The following is a 22,134-nucleotide window of genomic DNA, read 5'->3' as shown; positions in this document are numbered from 1 at the left end:
ATGTCAACTTAGACCTAAGTTTTGCATTGGAGTTACCACAGTTGAAGTTATATGTGTTTTATAAACACGTAGCATAACTCATCCATGGAACGTGAAGTAGTAGCACAGATTTAATCCTTATATTTCTTGATTTGAGCCATGCACTACTAACCTCTTCTGTTGACCCCTTCCCCTGAGTAACCTGCTGTCTCTTCCCAGAACCAAAGTGTGCTGAGGTGATCATCACTTCCCTGATAATAAGATTTAACTTTTAAACCAGTGTCATAAGAGCTGCAAATGTAGGTTGCAGAAAACAAACTTTCCTGTAGTTCAGTTGCCAGCTTTGCCTGTTCTAGATCCTGGATCCTAGATATGGCCACCTTTTTGCACAAGCATCTGAAGTGGTTGCTCGGGGGTGCCATGACTCAGTTCTTTCCTGCCACTGCTCCTTCCCTGCTTTTTGGGGAGTTTTAGCTGCATTGCAGCAATTGCCCTCTGCAGACAGGCCTGTACCCAAAAGCAGCTAATCTGCATTACATTGCTCTTGGGTGATGCTACAGTTTCTACATCTGCTTTGATTTATATCCTGGTCTGTGATTCGAAATATTGTGGGGCATGCCATTGTTTTGTGAGGAAGAGTGGGATGAGAGGAGTCTTGACTACTTTGGGAGTAGGGACAGAACTGGGAATGTGGGAATGCAGGAATGCAGTAGGGATGGTCTACAGTGCAAGTGCCTCAGTGTGGAGAGCTGGGAGTTTGGAGTCAGTTGGGTCAAAGGATTGAAATCTGGACTGGGGAAGTGTGAGGCATGCAGTGCAGATCGCAGTGAGGGTGACTCTATACAGGCAGTCACGTGGATTCTGAGAGCAGTGGTGAACAGGATTTCTAATATTCATAATGACAATCATTATAAGATGCTCATTACCTCCTGTTTCTTAGAGGCAGAAACTTTATTAAAGGCTGACTCTGACACAAAGCACCTTATTTCGCATGCATGATGTAAACACTAGAGTAGCTAATTAATAGATAATTTAATGGCTTGTTTTTTGCGGCTTTATTTTCACTCTTTGCTTGAATTGGAATGTCAGAGGATGGAATATCAAGGTTTTCACATGGCAGAAGATTTGTAAAAGCAGCCACATGGATAAATTACTTTGCAAATTGTAAAAATGTGTGTACTGAAGAACATAGAAATTATATTTTTAAATAAATTATGAGGATAAATAGCCTTCAAAAGCATTAAGCTATACGAGGAAAATAAGATACATTGTAGCAATAACATAGCACTTAAAAAAGAGAGTTTCTTACTCTCAGAATTTCAGTGATTCATCCCTGCATTAGAGTTTTAACTTTCTATTGGGATAGTGGAGGTGTTCAGCTTCCTGCACCATGGCTTGTAGGTGTACCAGTCCCTGTGTGTTAAACTGCTATTGGAAATCACTTCAGAGGGATTTACGGGGGTATCACTTGCTTTAGTTAATTTCCACATCTGGAGGTTAAATTTTTAATTTTGCACGCCACCATAAAGGCAATGTCAGACTTGTAAATTCTGTGTTGTATTCTTAAAATACCTACTGCTTTTCCTTTATCATAATGATACTGCTGCTAATGTCAGCAAAATGGATTTACTTCAAGGCATACATTTTTATCATGGGCAGTAAACGGTTCTTGTGTATAGAGTCAAACTTTTGTCTTCATAAATATAGAATTATATAAACTCCCAAGTAGCACTCCTTACTACAATTAATTACTTTTGCTTGGAAACATCATATGACCTAAAGCGTGAAGCAGAAAAGATCCTTTAAAAATTGAGAGAAATTCTGTAGTCTTTAATACTGAAGGTTCAAACATATCCTCCTTTCCCCACCTGCTTCATGATGGAAGGACCAGGAATTGTGAAGATTGAAACCAGTGATGTTAGAAGGAATTATTCAGCAAATCAAAGACCATATTATCTGCAATTAGCAAGGGAAATTTGTTTATTTGTCATGGGAATCAGATTACCTGTGTGTAATATTTTAAAGACAAGTATTCATCCAGGATTCTGATAACTCCATTTTTCTTAATAGCCCATATAAATTACCTATTTCATTCTGGTCTCATGCTTTTCTAAATGTGATTTCTAAGGAATCTTCTGTATCTTTTCTACCTGTCTAAATATGCACAGTGGGTTGCTGCTTTAGGATTGGGATTGCTGTATGTAAATAATAACACCTTTTCACACTGTGCAGCAGAAGTGCTTCAACCAACACATGGATAAATGGGATATGAGTTTGCTATGATGTATTTAAACATTTCACCATTCTTCCAGAATGCTCCAATCCAGTCATTAGTAGCTTAACATTTTCCTTCTTAACTTTCTGAAATACATTATTTAAAACACCTAATTTACGTAAGACAATTTATATTTAGGGTACAAAATGTGTAAAGCCTCCCTTTCCCCATAACTATATTCATGCTTAGAATGATTTATCAGAGGAAAAAATAGGAAAGATTATTTTAAAGGAATGTTAAATCTTGTAGATTTAGTGGTAGAAAAATAAAAGTTTAAGTACTAAGAGGTGATGTAAGAGCTAAATGTGGCTACAGTCACAAGCAATATGGATTTAAGTTGACTTTTTAGTTGCTTGCTTTTTTTTCCCAATCATAGTCTTCCTATTTTGCCTATTATGAAGAAAGAGTGATGTTTATACACACAACTGCAGGGTTAGAATTTAGTCCACAGGGCAGATTAAAAAAAATTTCTCACTATGTTTCCTAGAAATCTTGTCATATCTGTCCGTGAAACAACATACTTGAGAACAGAATTTGGATTGGAGTGTTAAATGTTGTATTAATATAATTCAAATTCTCATATATTTTTTTTCATCATATGTTTGTTCCTTGTATTAGAAAGCATTGTTTAGGTAACAGTATTAAAAAAAAAAAAAAAGATTTTGAATACCACATGATAACAAAGAAGGTGAATAATGCTTTTTGTGCTTGACTATGATCCAGTTGTAAAGTTATAAAAGAGCTGAATTGCCCCTCTGGGGTTTCAGTGTGCCCAAAATTTTGAAAAATACTCCCTTCTAGCAATGTCTCCCAACTTAGCAGGGAATTAGGGAGTCAGTGTCATGGATTCATGGGAATGTTTGACATTAGAGAAAGACGCAGGGAGATTAGACTGGAAGTTAGGACTGCTCCATGTAGAAGTTAATACAAGCGTTTTCATTATGAACCTGTCACGAATGGGCTTTCCACTGGTGTGTTTCTAGTGTTTAGAAGTAGTTAGCTTTTTCTAGTCAAGATTTAAAGAAGCACAAGAGTGCCAGCCATGAGCTGTTCCAGCAGTTCAGTATTCTAGAGGATCATAGAATCACAGAACAGTTTGTGTTGGAAAGGATTTCTGAAGGTCATCTGGGCTGCAATAAGCAGGGACATCTTCAACTAGATCAGGTTGCCAAGAGCCCCATCTAACCAGATCTTGAGTGTTTCCAGGGATGGGACATCTGCCACCTGTATCATGATGTACAATGCATATTCAACATACTTTACCAACATTAGTTAGCACTATTCACAGCTGGAAAAAGATTACAGTGCCAGGGAAATTACATTGTATGACATTAATTAACTGTAATAAGTGTATTCTTCTCACAGAATTTTAATTAGTACCCCCTTCTGTTTACAAGACCAAGTGTTTTAAAGCTTTGGGTATTTTTTCAATGTGTCAATACCCATTTTAAAAAAAAAAAGCTAGCTGTTTTCTAGGTGTTTGTGTTTTGCATAATACTGTTTTATATTGATCAATGTAATTGCCTTTTCCTTAGGTGTTGATCTCCAGGTTTGTACTTCCAAAAATCCAACATGCTGTACCAAAAAGATGGAAGAAAGGTATCAGACTGCAGCAAAGCACGATATACAGCAAGTGCTTCAAACATCAAGTGCTACATTAAAATTTTTAATATCTCATAATGCAGCTGCTTTTCAAGGTAAAGCTTTCTGCTTTTTATTTCCAAACTTGTTCATACTTTTCTTGATTTTCATCTTTGGTTATTTTATGATGTAATAAGAGGTATCTATTAATTTTTAGCTTCTCCCTAAGCTTTTATGCTTTCAAATAAGGAGTATTAAATCATGCAGGTGATTAGAAACTGCATTGCTTTTGGAATTTGTGACTTTTAAAAAATTATATTTAAGAAAAAGTAAGACATCATTTTAGTAAGATGCTTTGATTTTGATTGTAAACCTGTAACCTGATGTTCCTCTTTAACTTCTTTAATTTGGGCCATACTAAAATGCAAAATTAACGCCTGGAGTGCTACAAAAGAGAGATTTTTGTTATACCATTGTTCCCACCCACTATATTCTTTGTTTTTTTCTAGTAGACATACTTGGGTAGTTTGTTTTTGAGATTTGAGGTTCATTTTTGGGATCTAGTTTTGCAGACTTTTGAATTTCTAAATATAATTGAAAAAAAATTGTAGGTTTGGCAATAGTTGTTTTAATAAACAACACGAAGTTACCTGATAAATAATAGTTATTTGGACTGGTGGTGGGGTTGCTTTTTTGCGATTACCTTTCATATACTATTAATTCCTTTTTGATTTAAATAGGCATAAGTTAATGTGGAAATTGGTTAGGAGCTGGGAAGATGTGAAAATAGTGGAGATATGAGGTTGTATGTGATAGAAAGAGATAGAGAGTTCACATGTGTTGAGGAAAAAGCCCTAAAGTCTTGTCATTTGTCTGTTAATGTATACTTAGTAGCCTTTATGACCACTTGATTTGAAAGGATAATGTGGTAACTTCATACAGGCTTGGGAAGTTGTCCTTCTGGCAACTCTCTTATTTTTAACCTGTGATGCTGAAATAATTAGCAGAATGGGGTCCTGAAATGGGCAGCAAAGTTGACTTTGGAGTCCTAAAGCCTTCCCTTTTTTAAAATTTAGGCTGTCTCATGCTAAAAACAAGCTAGGGTTGCTCTCTGCCTTTTGGGAGTTTTGCCGTTTAGCCTGCCTAACGCAGCTGTCAAAAGGTGTTACAATCAGGGGATCATTGGTAAAATGCACAAAGAAATCCCTCCATCTCTCTTCTGCCTTTGTTCTTCCTTTCAATTTCTGTCTATTAGCTTTTTCTTGGTACTGTAAGAATTAACCAAGAGTTTGGTACATATTATAATATGTTGTATTGCTTTGCTGACCTGGGGCTGTAGACTCTGCAGAGCTCCGTAACCAACTGTGCTTTACTTAAGTGGGGGCTGTTTTATTGTCTCCTCCTTTCTCCCAACCCAAGAGAAAAACCAACATGCAAACCCAGACTTTAGTTACCTAGGTAATATATTTGTGCAATCCCAAGAATTTCAGTCTTCACAAGATTGGGATTTAAATGACAGCTAAATGAAATTAAGTGAAATCAGGACCCAAAACCTGTATATCTGTTGCTTTTATGTCCTGTGGGCCTTAGTCAGTGGTGTATTTGCATAGTGCGTGCAGGGTATATCTCATTCTTAGGTGAATTCTGCCTGAAAGACAAGGACACAAAGGCCTTTGAGGAGAAATAATTGTGGCTCCGTTGTAACAGTCTGAGCAGTTACTCAGAGTTTTAGGTTTTAGGCCCTTCTCAGCTAGTACACAATCAAACTGTGGGCTTGATAGCCCAAGGAGAAGCCATAAACACCATGTCAGAGGCTAATGTGAGATGTGTGCACTTTTAATTCTCCAAGCAGTGCTAATTTACAGTGTAGAAGGGAATTCAAGAAGCAGTGATGTAAAGAAAGGAGCCTGCCTTTGTAGCCTAGTGACTATATATGCTCCCTCTAGAGGGATGGGTTCAGGACTGCTTGACAGTTAGGTTTTAATTTTTTGTGAAACACTTGATAGCAGTTCTTGTTGCAGGCAAGCAAGCCTTGCTTGCCAAACATGTAGTCTAACACTACTTGCTTCTCCCACTGTCTTTGGTCCATCATTTGCATTTAAACAAATACTTTTCGAAGCATATACTTAAAAGTTGTATCTATTTTATATACCTTATACACTTCACATATTTTTGAAGTACATGCTTTAGTCTTTAGTAGTTCTGTCTTTATTTTCCTTTTAGGTAAAGAATTATAACTGAGAGAGAATGTTGCATGGATTCTGGTATTATTTAGATTTAAAACTGTGTTTAACCTTGAAGTAATTATTTGTGGAAAAACATGCTATTGAACATACCACTCATTTTTGAAGAATTGCAACCATTGCTAACTAAAATTAAAGCTAAATTATTTCAGATTCAAAATAATCAGATGCTGCTGATGTTTTTTCAGCTTGGAATTCTAGGAACATAGGAAGACATTATATCTGACCTGAATTCAGTTTTGACCCTGCTTTGAGCAGGACTTTGACTGGAGACCTCCTTAAGGTCCTTTCCAATCTGAATTATAGTATGACAGGGTGCCTATCTCACCACCAAATGTTCAGGGATTCCCTTTATGTTTAGATGAGGCTTGGCTTGGCAGCTAGGAGTGTGATTACATCTTCCGCTACTTTGGCAACTGGACAGGTATCTCAGGAGTCACACAGAAAGCGTGAAGGGGATTGTTGGGGTGTGTAGAGAAGGGAGCAGATGACATGGACTTTGCCACTGCTGTCACCTGCCTCTTTTCAAAGTATGTTGAGGTTGGATGCCTTAGCTTTAAAGGGGTGGACTGGATTCCAACAGAACAAATAGCTCATGCTTTGTCTCAGTTTCTTACATATTCAGTAGAGAGAAGGAGGCAGTTAAAATAAGTGATCTGTATCTGACTCTGGAGGTCTTCAGAGATGTGTTTTCACTCAGCTTTAAATACAGTCTAAAGATGCTGAGTCTTCAGGATGACTAACTACCAGAGACTTTAGGGTGACTGTAATGGTGAAATGAGGCAGCTGTCTGCCCATCTGTCTGTGTGTGCATGTGTCTTTATATGACAGTAAATTCGTCTATATATATTGACATATCTTCGCTACCTTCTAATGTTTGTCAAAATTCCGTGGTTCTGTATTGTGGTAAGTGCTGCCTCCTGACAGTAACTATTGGCAATTTTCAAATATTGCAAAAATTCCATGTCTCTTAGGACATGTCAAGCTATGTGGTGCAAAGTGCTCCACTTGTGTACTGCTTCCTACTGAGTACTCTTTCAGTTTTTTCCTTATGTTTCAGGGTGTTTCAGAATGCATGTTTTCTTTTTCATTGTGAATCTGTTTCTTTTTAATACCTTTGAGGAATGGTAAAGGAACAGAAGGACAGGTGATAATGAAGTTAAATAAGATATTAATCTAGTAAGTGGGAGATACATTATGAAGAGCAATAAATCATTTTTCCCTTGGGAAAGGTGACTAGAGAACTTAAGCTGTAAGATAATTGTGTTTCAAGACAGTCATTTGGTAGGATAACATTCTTGCACATTTCTGATTTCTAGTATTTCTTATCTTAATATTTGAGGAAGAGATTGTGACGGCCGTACAGGGATTGCTATAACATCTCCATTCCAGTAACCATAAACCCGAATCCTTTCTAAACCTTACATTACATGCTGTAGACCTCTCTCTTTCTGTACACACACACACACTTCTTTTGTACGGTTCTTAGATGTTACTCAAAGTTCACACTGACCCTTGTCTATATCTCTAATCAAAAGACTAACAAGTGCCATCAGGGTTACACTCTAGTCACAATGCAGTGCTGGTTTTTGTGTAGAGAAAAAAGAAATCCCTATAATTTCTAACATTTAGAGAGGAATTGAATAGGCATCTAAGCATCTGGTGATCTGCAGTAGGATGGAGTGCTGTGCAACAGAATAGCAGATCTTGTGTCACTTCACTATTTTTCCACAAGAGAGCTCATAACCCTTTAAAAAGTGGCCATGTATGACATAGAACAAGATAACAGCTAGTCTGGTTGAAAGGGAAATTTAGAGATAAGAATTTAGTTGTGGAGTGCAAAGAAAATGGACTTTCCTTTGTGCTACTATATTTGGCGACTCTAGTGCTGTGGCATGCTTTTTATAAATATGGAAGCATCAATCATTTCTGAATGGGGCTGCCTGTCGCTGAAACAGTGGACTTGGCAAGTGTGTGTCTGTATGCAATAGGTAATAAACTGCACTCCTCGACACAGCATTACCTGACAATTCCTACTGTGTAGGAAAAATTTAATGCCTTTGCCATGTAGGTTCTGAAGTATATTGAATCAGACTTTCTTGATGCAGTTTCATGTTTTTTTCTGTGAAATTATTGCTACACAATAGATCAATTTCCACTTTATCCTAGAGCAGAATTAAATGAAGTCAAATTGTTACATCATATTGTTTGAGATCACAGTACAATTATTACATTTAAATAGGATAACGTTTTAGTCAGTAGCTAAAGTAAATTGTATGAACTAGAAAATGTGTTGAAATCTTCTGAGCTGCTTTCTCTGGTAAGCCATAAGAAATAATGGAATTTCTGTTCATCTTTGTAAAACTAAATGTGCCCTGGCACGGATTCAATTGCTTTCCACTTGTGAAGTTTTCTGAGAATGATTTGAAGATCAGAAAACGTCCAGGTAGAGCTGCTGTATCTCTCGTGGTTTCAAATGGTATGTTGCCCTTCAGATCATTTGCAAAATGAATGGCTTTGATGTTCCAACATTTTCTTCTTTCTCATCTCCATAATCCTTTATATTTTAAGTGTGATAGAAATAAGCCTAAATCTAAATACTGGTTAATCCCAACTTCTTTTAATTAAATGGCCTGTAAGGATTCTACTAAAAGACAAAAATGTGGACAGGTTAAGAGACTCCATTTGTCACTCTGTTATATTGAGGGATGAGGGTCTCAAAAATATCTGTGATTCACCAGAGTTATGTTCCTCTTTCTCTGTTGTTCTGCAGCCCTTCCCCACAGCTATGATCATGCTTCCCTCTGGACTGAGGAAGTAAGCAATTTTAATAACGCAGAAGAATGATTATACCCAGTGATTGGTCTAAGGGACAAAGCTGTTATACAAACTTTATTAACTTCAGAAATCATCTATTCATATTGTATTTTGAGTCCTTTATAATAAAAAAGCAGGATAAACCGTATGCTAATGTAACTTAGATTTGGACCCACTATGTCTATATATACATAAAACACAGCATTAAAGGGCTGCTGTAAGTGCAGAAATCTGGAGATTTAGATTAATACCTAAAATTCCATTATTAACCCTGAATTTTATTTCTTTTATTGCAAGCAAGTCTTATCATTCCGAAGGGATTTGCTTCCACTCTATCTCATTCTTATCTTTAGATACTTATTTGCCTCCATGTGTGCTGTGCCTGTAGGCAGTCCTGGGGTGTGTGTATATATATCTATATATGCACAGGGATTTAATGGGCTTCTGTAACAGTTTTCACCCCATCAGTCTTTTCTTAAATTGTAGTTTTCAAGTGTGCTCTTGTGCTCCTGGATTCCAGTCTCAGCCTGTTTGTTTACTATCAATTATTTCTCCTAGTTACAATAATGTCTGAGTTACAGTTAAGCTGATGTTGGTGCACTGTTCAGTCTCGTACTTGGTGAGTACTACGATTTTTTTTTCATATTTTTGTTAGTACCCAGCTCACTACTGCTTTGGTTTATGTTTCTGTAGCACAGCGATCAGTGTAGACATATGCTAATTTAGATGTTTTTATGCTTTATGTTGTTCTTATGCATTAGAAAAAAAAAAGTGATGTACAAATTTAAATTCCCTTGGGAGAAGTGGCCATAGAAAATTTGCATTTTCATGGATGCCTGCTTCCTGCTTATTCTGAGAACTTTGGGAAACTAATAGCTGGCAAAATGCAGGAGTTTGAAAGAAGACTGAACTCCAGCAGAGAACGCAGTATAAAACTGCTGGTTTTGAATGAATGTTTGGTCTTGTTTCAGAGATAGAATTGCCTGCAGCCTTTTAGATTTCCGAGATTTTCAAATACACATGGAAGTTTTCACTTACTATTTTTATTCTGTGTTAAGAAAAAGAAAAAAACCGAAAGGTTAGCAAGTCTTGTTGAAAGACAGAAGTCAGAACTCAAAATAGTGCTGACACGATAGAGACAAAGTGTGAAAAAATTGTTGTTCAATAGGAGCAAATGCAAGGTGCTCCATTTAGTTGGGGAGGTACAGTGGAAAACGTATAGGGGATAGCTTGTAGTGGATTTGTTCTGTAGGAGAAGTTCTGGGAGTAATGACAGATCAAAAGATGACAAAAGTCAGCAGTTTCATACTGTTGTCAGGCAGAATATCTAGTTCATAGTAGCATAAGTATCTATAAGTATCTAAACAGAAAGACAGCAGAGATCTGTGAATTGAAACCTCTGTTTTGCATTTGTAAACTGGAGAATATTGTTCAGTTTTGGGTAATGTAATTGAAAGACATGGACCAACTGAAAAGAAGAGAGACAAAATATGCTCTGAAATATACGCAGGAGAAACTACATATAAGAAAGTACTTACCTGTACTCCTTTATGGTAGATAAAAACCAGTGGTGTCATACTGGAGCAAAGAAAATATAGGCTCAATATTAGCAAATATTTTCCGAAGACAACATTAAAATGCTTTTGGTTAAAAATTTTGGGGATTCTATGTCTTAGAAACAAGCTGGACAAGAAAACAGTTGCCAAGAATTCCTTGTAAATAAGATTAATTCTGCTTGCGGGCCAGGGGTTAGACTGGACTGCTCAACAGACTTTTCTTGGCCTTAGGTTTAAAATGTGATTTACAAAGAAAAGCTAAGTGATTTGAATGTTTTAACTAGTTCTAAGATTAATCTGTGGGTGTTACGCTCTAGCAAAAAGGGTTTGTTCATTAATCTCTCTCCAAGAAGATTACACAGTTCTTTACTATAACATAATGGGACGGGTTGCTTCAGTCATAAAGACTCTTGCAGAATGGGTTTAAATTTAGAATATTATATATCAGTATTAAAAGAACATGAATTTGTTCATATCTCGGTACATGATTTTTTTGCATTGTTAGTCCTACAGTGGAACTATTGTGTATAGAGCTAATAGATCTGTACACCGTCACTTCAACAGATACTTATGCTATTATGAACTACATATTCTACATGAGAAATTCCAAGAATTTTGCAGTTTTTGCAGTACAGACAGTCTTTTTTTTAACCTTTTTTTTTTACAATTTGCATCTCGGTGAACCTGACATACTGCTTAGAAGTGGAATCATGTACTGCATTTTCAAAGGCTTTGTGAGAGGTAAAACCAGTTTTCTTTCCCAACAGAAGTAAACCTAATGTTATCTGGTCTTACATGGAATTTTTAAAGGTAGGTATGTTTACATCTAGAGTGGATAAATCTGATTTTATTTTAAGTGACTTTTTAAATTAGAAAACCATCTTGTCAAAACAGCAAAACAGAAAAGTGAGGGAGGGTGGAATTGCATCAAATTGGATTTAATCAGACATTAAAATACATTATTGCAGAATTTAGAAAACCAAGCACTGACTTTTCCTGTAAATAACTATACCTGTTCTTGAAGTGGATGAAATATAGTAAAGAGAGGATTAAGCCAGGTAATATGCAAAAAAGCGCTGTACTGTACACATAAACCTGGGAGGAGAATTTTGCTCCTGTGGAGACAAAAACCCAAGGTTATCTCTGAGGACCTCAGGACTTGCCAAATGTCACTGGAAACCTATGGTTAGACAAATGAGCCGAACCCAGTGTCACCCTTGCCTGTAATGACAGCTCGGACACTTAGCTAAATTTCACATATTTAGATACCTACCCTGAGGTGAGTCTGAAGCTGTGCTCCAGTGAGTTTATTCTACCCACCAAAGTAAGAGCCCTCAGAAGTTCCCTACTCTCTGAAACCTTACAGCCACCCTACCTGACAGCTCAAGGGTGTGAGTAAGGTTTGGGAACAAAAGCAGGTTTTTGAGCAGTAAGCTCACACAAGTTTCCAGCCTATCAACTAGTTGGAGGTGATTGCTTTTATCCTGATGTAAATGAAAGCTGGCTTACTCCTTAGAGCATCCCTCCTGCTGGAGAGGTGGAAATGTGCAAGAAGGTTCTGTAAACATATTATCAAATCTATTGTTCACACCTTTGCTTATCATGTGGCAATTTGCTTACATGCAAAATAAGAAGTGATTATCTACTTTTTGTTCTGTTCTTCTTGAATTAAGCAGGAGGGTATGTATGCCTTATAGTGAGGTAGGTGACAGTGATTTTAACAGTGGTAATGAAACAAACTTACTAATATAAAACAGGTCATGAGCAAGTGTAAGTAGCTGTACTTTGATTTTTAAAAGAGCTATTGATACAAGTAATATCCATTTTTTATTAATCTACAAATCTCATCTTGCATTAAAGGCTTGAACTTAGGTCTGTGCAGACTAGAGGAGTGCCATGATAGAGATCTGCTGATCCTTGAGTTCTGGAAGAGAACATTTTGTATTCACTATTTCAGTGCGTTTGAAGTGCATATGCATTGCAGGTCACAATCCAGCATGCTACAGATTTGCTGTCCATCAGCTGCACAGCCATTCAGCACTTGTACAGTAGCCATTTATGTAGGGCTTTTGGATAGTGTCTAAAAATACAGCAGAATTTACTGAGGAGAGTGGGCTATTTTCTGGGTTATCTACTTTGCAGTGTGTAACTCTTCCCTGTTGCAGCTGTCCTTGTCTGTATAGCTACTTAATATCCACTGTGACAGGAGCAAAGTGAAAAATTAGCTCTGTAGTTTGGTGGTTAGGGTACTTGTGTGCCACAAAGGAAGGGTGCTGCTCCAGTGAGTATTTTTAATTAATTGTATAATTCATAAATACAGTCTGCACTCACAGGCCTGAATCACTGTAGAACAAGTGTTTTTCAAGATATGTAGGAGCTCTGGGCTGGAAATACTTCTAGTGTCCAGATCTCATCAATTTTGTTGCCCTTTTCAGTGAATTCTCTAAGGTCACCAGACCTTAAAAAAAAGGAATTTGCTGAATGGGAGACAATTAACTTAAGTTCTCTTAAGAATGAAGAGAAATGTATCTAAATTTCAGTGGACATTTCCCTCCACTGCTACCACTGTGATAGCCACGGGCTGGCTGCTTGTGAAAATGAACTTGTGCAAAGTACAGCAAAGATGTTCTGCAGGTACAGGTTTATATATTATGTGGCTGAGAAGATTTCTTTCAAATCAAGTTGATGTGTTATTTTTAAACTGAAGTATGCCAAGTCTTTGTTCCTTATTTGTGTAAAACACATTATGGATATGTAAATATATTTACTTATTGTTAGGTATCTGAAAATAATGAAATATTTGAAGTATTCCTTGTTCTTTATGTTGTGCCTATGAGGTCTTTTGAGTTTTGTAAGATGGAATAATTTAGTTATAATTTACAAGATTTGTAGATGTACAGAGAAGGACTAGAAATTTGAAATTATAGCATGGCTTTCCTTTGTGCTTCTGTTATGTCATGACAGTTTTCAACTAAAATAGTTTTCAAACTAATTTTCTTTGTTTTGCCAAACGCAATTTTAATGTCATGTTATTTTAAACAAATTGCTGGTAACATAAATTGCCTCATTATCACCAATGAGTAGTTTTTTTCACTCCTGATCTGTTACCTAAAAGTTGCAAGACAGAATCCTATAAGCAAAGTAAGGCGTGGTTCAACCATATTAAAATTCTATGTACATTTTAATTTGATTTCGGCTGTGTGACTGTGTTATACTGAAGCTATTACCTGGCTCAGTGGTCCCACAGACAATTTCCCTTTCTCATTCCTATTTTATTGTAAATGATTGTCAGCATAGTACAGGAAACTGCAAATTCAATTTTGATCAGTCCCATGAGGGACTTGATTCTTCATGACTTATTCTTGTTGTTTGAAATGAATTGAAATAGCCATCTAATTTAAGGGTTTCCCTCAGAGTAGAGGATTAAAAAATCTGTAATTTGTTTTATGCAAAGTCTTTTTCTTTATTGTGTTATTAGGTAGAAGCTAATATTTAAGGAAATTTCGTAGTGATTACTCCCTTGAGAAAGATTTAGTTCTTCATTTAATATTTCCATTTTATATTTAATGGTTTATTAAGCTGGCTTTTTTCTTTCTTTCTTTTACACCTGGGGATCATAAACCTGCTGTTTTCTTTTAAAGATAATGTTTTTTTTGAGTACTTACTATGATTTAGGATTTAAAGATAGCTCTTCCTCCACTCACTGCACTTAGTCCTTACTGTGAGGCAGATTAATGACCCCTTTGGTTTAAAGAACTTTGATTTTGCTTCCTCTTTCTGTGCTGTGTTACTCTGGTACAAACTAGCCAAGAACATGGAAGATGAAATAGTGAGAAGTTAGAAGGGCACCATGTAGAGAAAAGGTAACTGTCTAAGAACAAAATGGGTTAATGACATAGTTCAGAGTGACCCTCCCTGAGACAAAGGCGTTAACAGTAGATCATTTGGATGAGATTCAGGGCTTGATTCAGCTGCACAACAGGCATCTATCTAGTGCTGTTTTATCTGTCACAGGGTGTCCTTTCTGTCCTCCAGGCCTAACACTACAGCAAGGTGCTGATCCCACAGAGGATATCCTGCAAAACCTTGAGAAAAACAAATGACACTGTATTCTGGGCAAAAGATTCAAGTTTACTCTTTCAGAATGTAGAAGTCAACACTGCAGTGTCTACATGAGGGGTAGGGGCATTTAGTCCCATAATGTTCAAAGGAAATGATATCAAATATATCTGTTTTAAATGGAGTCAAATAACTCCAATGATTACGCCTTTTTATTTATATGAACTGTATATAGTGTATATGCATATTCTGAAAGTAGGGGGCTAAGTTATATTGAAGCCCTAGACAACATCACTCCTGCAAAACAGTCGCTGGAGCCTAGGGGAAAAGAGATTAAAAAAATTGCAATTCAAATTGCTGCTTTTCAGGAACATCCCAGTTTTTGAGTTAAGATACAGAAGGGACAAGGTAGTAGGGTGAAAAAAAAATCATGATCACAGGTTTGTTCTTGCTTCTAACTACAGATTTGCTTCACTAGCTGAAATAGTTCTTTGATACTCGGCTTCCTTTCCTGCAGTTGCTATGGTTCCTAATGCAACTGGAACAGGAACATTCAGTCAAAAAGGTTTGGGAAGATGCACAAAGGTGCAAGCTTTTTGCATATTTTCTTAAAACTTAACACCTCTTGTAAAACCAATCAAGGGATCTAATACTAGTGACATGAATAATTAAAAATATCCATATCAATTAAAGATCTTTAAAAAATATCTGAGCATTAGCTTATGTCTGTGCACTCATCACAGGAGTGGATTAAAGAAACCAAAGAAACAAATTTGAAATGAATAAATCCTAAAAAGCCAATCTTTAGAGAAGCAATAAGAGAAGTATAAAATAAGGAAATTAAGCAGAAAGAAGAGAAAAGGGCAAAATAGGTGTGTCTTTTTAATTTCTTCATTTCTCCAGAACTTTACAATTTCAGTTCCCTCACCTGCCCAGTGTACAATTAAAACCAGCAGTTCTTTCTTGAGAAGATCACAATCTAAAATGACAGAAAGTATCAGAAAGGAAGGTGAAAATCAAAGGCAGTATTAAGAATTAATCAACTGTTTTTTGCAGAGAATCCAGCAAGTTTCTTTTCTGCTTCTCAAATGAGGACACTACTCTCCTTATGTAATCTAAAGAAAAAAACTTTGGGTTGTGTTTAGGAGACTGATTCCTTTCTTCTCTGTTTTATCTAGCTTTAAATTTCAGTGAAACACAGTACAGCTAGAAGCTGCAGCTGTAGTAGCAGTAGTTCCCCAACCCGGCTCATTTACATGAAAGTATCTTCTGTGACTCTGAAAGAAGTCCAGCCTTGGCATCTTCTCACTGCACATGTTGAGAATTCAGAACAAGTGATAGTTTTTAACTTACCACACCTGAAAATGTAAAACCTCCTACAGTGTGAGAACAAAATTACAACATTTTCCCAAAAACTTAAAAATGAAAATTCTTAAGAATTTTTAAGAAAACTCTATTTGATGTTGTAGGAAAATGAAGCAAGGAAAAGATTCTAAAGAGAGCATGTCAAGTTTAATTCAAAGTTTAAGTAGTTTCTCAAAAAACCTTCTTACTTGCTTCTGTTCCCATAATAATATAGGAAAAGGTGGTATTGGTTGCTCTTGACTCAAAGCTTTAGAGCATGGACAAATTCTGGGAAAAATGTGCTGGTTTGTTCTACAGCTCTATTTTCCTATTTTCTATTTTTCCTTTACTATGTAGCCTTCAGAAGTTGACACTATCTATTTAATATGGAAATGCAGTGTTAGTAGCATTCTTTTGCTGTCCCTTTGTATCCACATTGACAAAGTAAATACTCAGCATATGACCCTGGTGAGCTGCTAAGCAAATCTACTGTGGTGAATGCATCTTCTAGGCAGGGTGATCTCTGGCCACGAGGAGGTACTCAGCTGTCTGAGATGCATTTCCAATATCCAGGCATAAGCAGTATCTAGGCCAGTGCATCCCCATTTGTTAAATACACATGGGCCAGATGGACCCAGGTGGGAAATAAGCCATACATTTTAGTAGTCAAGGTGATTAGCCACTGGAACAGGCTGTTTGGAGATGATGGAATATCAACCCCATCTCAAGTCCTTCAGTTCAGGTTTAGCATCCATCAGCTTTTGAAGATGCACTGCAATCAAATGCCAGCCACTGCCTTATTTTGTAAGAATTATTTTGCAGGCCCGAGGTGTATTACAGCAGTCAGATCTACAATCCTGCTCCAGTCTTAAAAATGGTGAGTGTGAATGTAGGAAAGCATTCATCATAGTACAGTCTGGCACTAGAATGATTCTTTGAAAGATGTATAGTGTTGATTTAATCAGAAAACTGAATGAAATCTATTCCACACACTTCCCCCTCCGGTTTCTTTCTCATGCAAAGATTTAAGGAAAGACCACTAAGTTATTCAATCTCTCCAAGAAGCCTTGCAACTAAGTGGGATTTAGTATTGCATACCTCACAAAATTCCTTTCAAGTATAAATACCACGTCAAGTGTTTATGGTTGATTTGGATACTCTTTGCATGCTTTATAAATTTTTAAGGACCTTAGGATCCATACATTTTTGTATCCTGAATGAATACTTTCTGGATGGCTAGGGTTAGGGTTATCAAGTCACGTTACCTATTGAAGTGCTGAAGTCACACTTACTTCTTTTAACATCACAGACTTGTACACCACTGACATTATTGCCCTGTACAGTCAGTTTTTGTATAGTTATTCATTAAAGGTTTTTTAAAAAACAGATAATGGCCAAAATGTCTTCCTTTTTTTTTTTCTCCATGATTCATACTGTCTAACTGAATTTGTGTCAGGCTTTTAAGAAAGTAGTAAAACTGAGATCCATTGATGAGACTTCAAACTATCAAGTTTTACAACAAAACAGAACTTTAAAGGTTTTGTCAATCATTTTATTACTTGATCACAGATGGAGAAAGGTTATGCATGACAACTACTTTATTTTTTACAAAACTGAGATACTTTGAGCATCTTGACATCCTCTAATACTGCTATTTCACCATGAAGAAACACTTCCTGCCTGTTCCTGCCCCAGTCATCTTCAGGTTATCAAAAGAAATCTGTAGCACTATGAAGGGAAAGAACAACATTGGGCGCAATCTTCCATGATGTATTATTAATTACTAAATGAGTCTATACCTTACCTAAGTAACATTTTGCCTCCATTCTGTAGCAGGCTAAAGCTTAACATGCCTTATTAAGTGAAACCAGGTTATTTTTACTGTGATTCTCTAGTGAATGTTTTTTGAGCTATTTTTTGGGTTTGCTTTCAACTATCTTTTTTGATTCATTACTCTGTTGCTATAGTAAGTATATAGGATTGAGAACATTCCTAGCTGAAGGAACTAAAAAAATGGTAGAAAAAAACCCCAGGACTTTTGTATTGTATAATTTATCATTAAGTATTTTCACTTATTTTTTTACTGGATTTTTTAATATAAAATAAGTTAGGCAGAAGTTTGTAGATGGGGATAACTTCTTTTATGATCTGTACTGAGTGGATAAACTTTCAACTATGTTTTTTGAACTCATAAAAAGTTACTATCCATATCTACAAATCCTAGTCTTATCTGTGTAGTTAGGCCACCAGAGTTATAAGAACGGTACAGTAGTACATAGCCTACTTTAGATGCAAGAAAATTAATCTAAAGAGAAAATTCTTGTACTCCATGCTGTCTCAAATAAGTTCTGCTTCAGGAATTTCTCTTTGAAAGAGTGTTTTCTCTTGTCTGCTCCCAGATCTGTTCCAGCACCAGTATCTAGTTGCCCTTTGAGCATCAAGTCCTGTTCTGTCTACTTGTTACTACCCTAGTAAAGTTATGCCTCGGAGGACCTTTGAGAAAAGCATTAAGTGAAAACATTTTTACTTGTGATTTATGTTTTTCTCTTGTCACTTCAATGAATTTTCAAAAATTAGATGTAGTAGCTGCTTCCAAGTATTTACGTCGTGACAGCACAATAGGAATCTTTTCTAACACTTTAATTATGCTAATTTTTCTGCAAAACTTTGTGTTTGTTTCCCTCCCTTTCTGCTCAGGCACCTACCTAGAAATGGACAGCAGGGGGACTTGGACTTTGCTCTCTTTTATATTTATGTATTGGTTTCTAAACAGACAGTGGATTCAAAACATAGAATGCTTCAAACACTGACAAGACATCCTTGTTCTGTGTCTTCAAAGCAGGGCCTAAACTCCTAGTTCTTTCTGTCTTTATCTATGAATTTTTGATGGTAATGCTAGAGCGAGATTTCTACCTGCTCTCCTTCCCACCCTGAGAATTTTACATCCCAGGGCAGAGGATGGCTGGCTGACCTTTCACAGGAGTAGTGAGAGGTGCTTGCTTCCACACAGCTTGTTAATCCCAAGGAGAAACCTCATCTCTCTCTTTCCAGACTTAAAGAAAATAATTTGAGGTTTGGAAAAATGTTTGGGTTGTTGTTTGGGGTTTTTTTTAGATCAATATTTATGTATTTGTACTTCAATCATCTAGTTGCTTTTCCTCTGAGTGATGTGTACAAAGAGTTAATCCACTTCTGTCGTGTTTTAATGCATCTCAAAGAGAACCGTCAATGTTTTAGGTGTTAGATGTTTTAACAACATGGACATCCAGGTCTGTTCTGTTGCTGCTTTTTTTTTCCTGTCTGTGTACAGCACAGATATCATATTCTTCCTTGCCTGAGGAGGCCACAGACAACTGGCTTGGCTAAGGACACAGCCAGGGTCTAAAATACAGAGGAGCTTGAACAATGAGCTAAAAAGTGATTGAAAGGCTTGTTTTGAAGCTGGAGGGAGAAATGTGTTCTTCAGGGAAGAAGATTAAACTTTACTCCCAAACACTGTGCTAGGAAACTCTAGCATATCTAACTTCAGGAGAATGCTGCAGTATGTGTACAGACCTTTTATTTTAACAATTTTCCTTTGTGTCTATGGATAACTTGGGGTTTTTTTTCTCTGTGTGTGTTGGGGGGCGGGTTGTTGTTTGATTTGGTTCTGGTTTTGTTGGTTTTTTTTTCTTTAAAAGAGATTGGGGTCTGTCTATATGATCTTTAGACCAATTTCACAAAATTAATCTATTGCAAAAATAAACTCCATTATTTTGCCAAGGAAACACAGGTGGTAGTCAGTCTCACATTAGATTCCTTGATAATGTCTTTGATAGATTGTCCTGGGTTGCAGTGTATTCTATTACCATCCTCAGGAGCCGTTGAAACCAGGTGGGGCAGTGTTTCCTTGCCTCCTCCCCCCAGACTATCTTTCTGTTAATTGCCCACCATTGTCCTGCCGCCTGACTCAGAGATAACTCCCTCCGGACTATCTCCTGTTAATGAGCCTAATCAACACTTGGCCTCATGACTCGTGTCATCTCACATTGTGAGATGCTCCGCCCAGAGGGAGGAACCAAGCATCCCATCGTGGATATAATCTGAGGCTGAACACCAGAGAGACGGGCTTCCCACTGGATTTCCAGAGGACAGGAGCTACACAGCCACCATTGGACTTCCTGAGGAAGAGCAGACTGTTTTACCACAGGATCACTGCTTCAGAGGACTGCAGCCACCATTCCACCAGACTGCTACCACCACCCTGCCTAACAGGGTGTCAGGTTGTACCTTGACTCTGTCAGTTTGACAGTGTTTTCTTCTACCTTTTTTTCCCCTTTTTCTTTAATTTCCATTAAATTGTTATTCTGACTTAGTGCCTCCCACTGGTTTGTTTTCAAACTAGTACATAGATACACCAAGTTCTGCAGCAGAATAAAGTGAAGAAACAAAAACATACTCAGTCATAGAAGGATAGCAATTCATAGCCAGCTCACAGAGCATGAAGGGTCCTGGTTCTTTTTTAATGTAATTTTCTTTCTTTATATCAAACTTGCATACATCATTCTCTTGCTCATCCATGTGCATTGCTTGTCTGATTTATCTGATGTTCCTCCTTATGCTCATAACTTTATATGGTTATAACTGCTCATAACTTTTTACTTTGGTTATTTTTAGTTAGTGCTTTCATTTGACTCTGAGATTACAATCAGTAATACTAAAAGAAAAGTTGTTCTGTTCCTGTGTATTACACAAATAAAGCTTTTTTTTTTGGTTTGGTTTCCTAGGCACAAGCATTGATACTATATTAAATGGCCTGAAACCTCTTACCTGGCGTCAGGGGTTCTTCTGGAGAAGCACTGGTCTCCTGTGAATCCTGTGCCATGTCTTCCTATCACAGATGCTCTGGGGCTCCTTCTGTTGCATTGTGTATTTATGGTTAAGTAGCATTAACCCATTCAAGTTGCTTTTAGGCAGATTTTATTGATATTACCGTTGATGGCTGTTGAGCTGCTGGACAACAGCATTTTTAACACTGCTGTTTAGGAATTAGCTGAATGCAATGAGACAGGGAGAATAAGCTATTTTCTACTCAGGAAGCATGGAAAGCTTAGTATATATCTATAGTTTGCTGGGATGCATGCAGAAATCTGGCTTTCCAAGGAAGAACAAGGTACATGATATAGGTGCATCCTCTTAGGGTCTTTGCTGAAGTTATACAGTTGTTTTGCCATGTTAAGCTGTCAGCAGCCCCATAATGACTAGGAAACATCTTGATTCCTCCAAGGAGAGATTGGATGTCAGCACTAGAATGGCAGAGATAGGCTAATATCTAGTCATATATTTTTTGAAAATTTCCTTTTTCTGTTTCAGATATTGTTGCTCATTGAAATATCTAGGAGCCAGATTCAAATCCTGTTGGGGGAATGTTGGACAATGATGTGGATCAAGACTTGAAACATTCAGTCTGATATGCCATATGTAGAGATAGAATCATATGCTCCCTCTTCTGTGTGGAAGCTGGGGCTGTTGCTGAGGGAGCTGGGGATATTCAGCCTGGAGAAAAGAAGGCTCAGGAGTGACCTTACTGCTTTCTACAACTACCTGGGAGGAGGCTGTAGCAAGATGGGGGTCAGCCTTTTCTCCCAGGCAATCAGTAACTGGACAAGAGGAAATGGCCTCAAGCTGCAGCTGGGGAGGTTCAGGTTGGACATCAAGAGGAATTAATCAGGAGGAATTTCTTATCTGAAGGGATTATTAAATGTCAGAATGGACTGCCAAGGAATGTGGTGGAGTCACCATCCCTAGAGGTGTTCAAGAAATGACTGGATGTATAGTCTAGTTGACAAGGTCATGTTTAGTCAAAAGTTGGACTTGATCATTTCGGAGGTCCTTTCCAACCTAATTGATTCTGTGATTCTTTCAATGTTTAGTGTTAAGATATCAGAAACTCAAAATAACCTGATAACATTCATTGTTTCAATGTACTTTTTTTCTAACTAGACACCATTTGTTTCATCATTTAGATTCTTCTAATGACAGTACTTACGGTTACTGCATCCTTTCCCATAAAGGCTTAAAAGTCAAAAGAAACAGCATTTTCTTAGGTGTCCCTGAAACCCTTTAAAAAAAATGAAGAGCTCTCTTTTTAGACAGTGTGAGTATTTTAGTCAAAACTAACTTGATCAAACATAACAGATGATGGAGATTTTAACTGCACTTTCAAAAGACAGCTTTGTTGATAATGTGAAAGTTAAGCAATTAGTTTGCTTTCCAGACTTCTCAGCTGTTATTCACAAGG

At 37.0% G+C, this 22,134-nt stretch overlaps 1 protein-coding gene across 8 annotated transcripts in view; it reads left to right on the top strand.

Moving 5' to 3' along the window:
• GPC5 (glypican 5) overlaps positions 1-22,134 on the top strand; it is a 617,251-nt gene that overhangs the window by 11,272 nt on the left and 583,845 nt on the right. For all 8 annotated transcript variants that reach the window (XR_006018585.1, XM_042043896.1, XM_042043887.1 and 5 more), the window contains exon 2: positions 3,790-3,951. Coding sequence is in view for 7 of the 8 variants with exons in the window: in XM_042043896.1 (XP_041899830.1) it covers positions 3,790-3,951 (162 nt within the window). In the remaining variant the exon portion in view is untranslated. The remainder of the gene's footprint in view (positions 1-3,789; positions 3,952-22,134) is intronic.

The sequence above is a fragment of the Corvus kubaryi genome, unplaced genomic scaffold (genome assembly GCF_017639235.1).
Source record: "Corvus kubaryi isolate FWS band 111438036 unplaced genomic scaffold, C.kubaryi_AGA036_p1.0 133, whole genome shotgun sequence".
NCBI classification, from domain to species: domain Eukaryota; kingdom Metazoa; phylum Chordata; class Aves; order Passeriformes; family Corvidae; genus Corvus; species Corvus kubaryi.
This window is presented reverse-complemented; position numbering and strand designations above follow the sequence as displayed.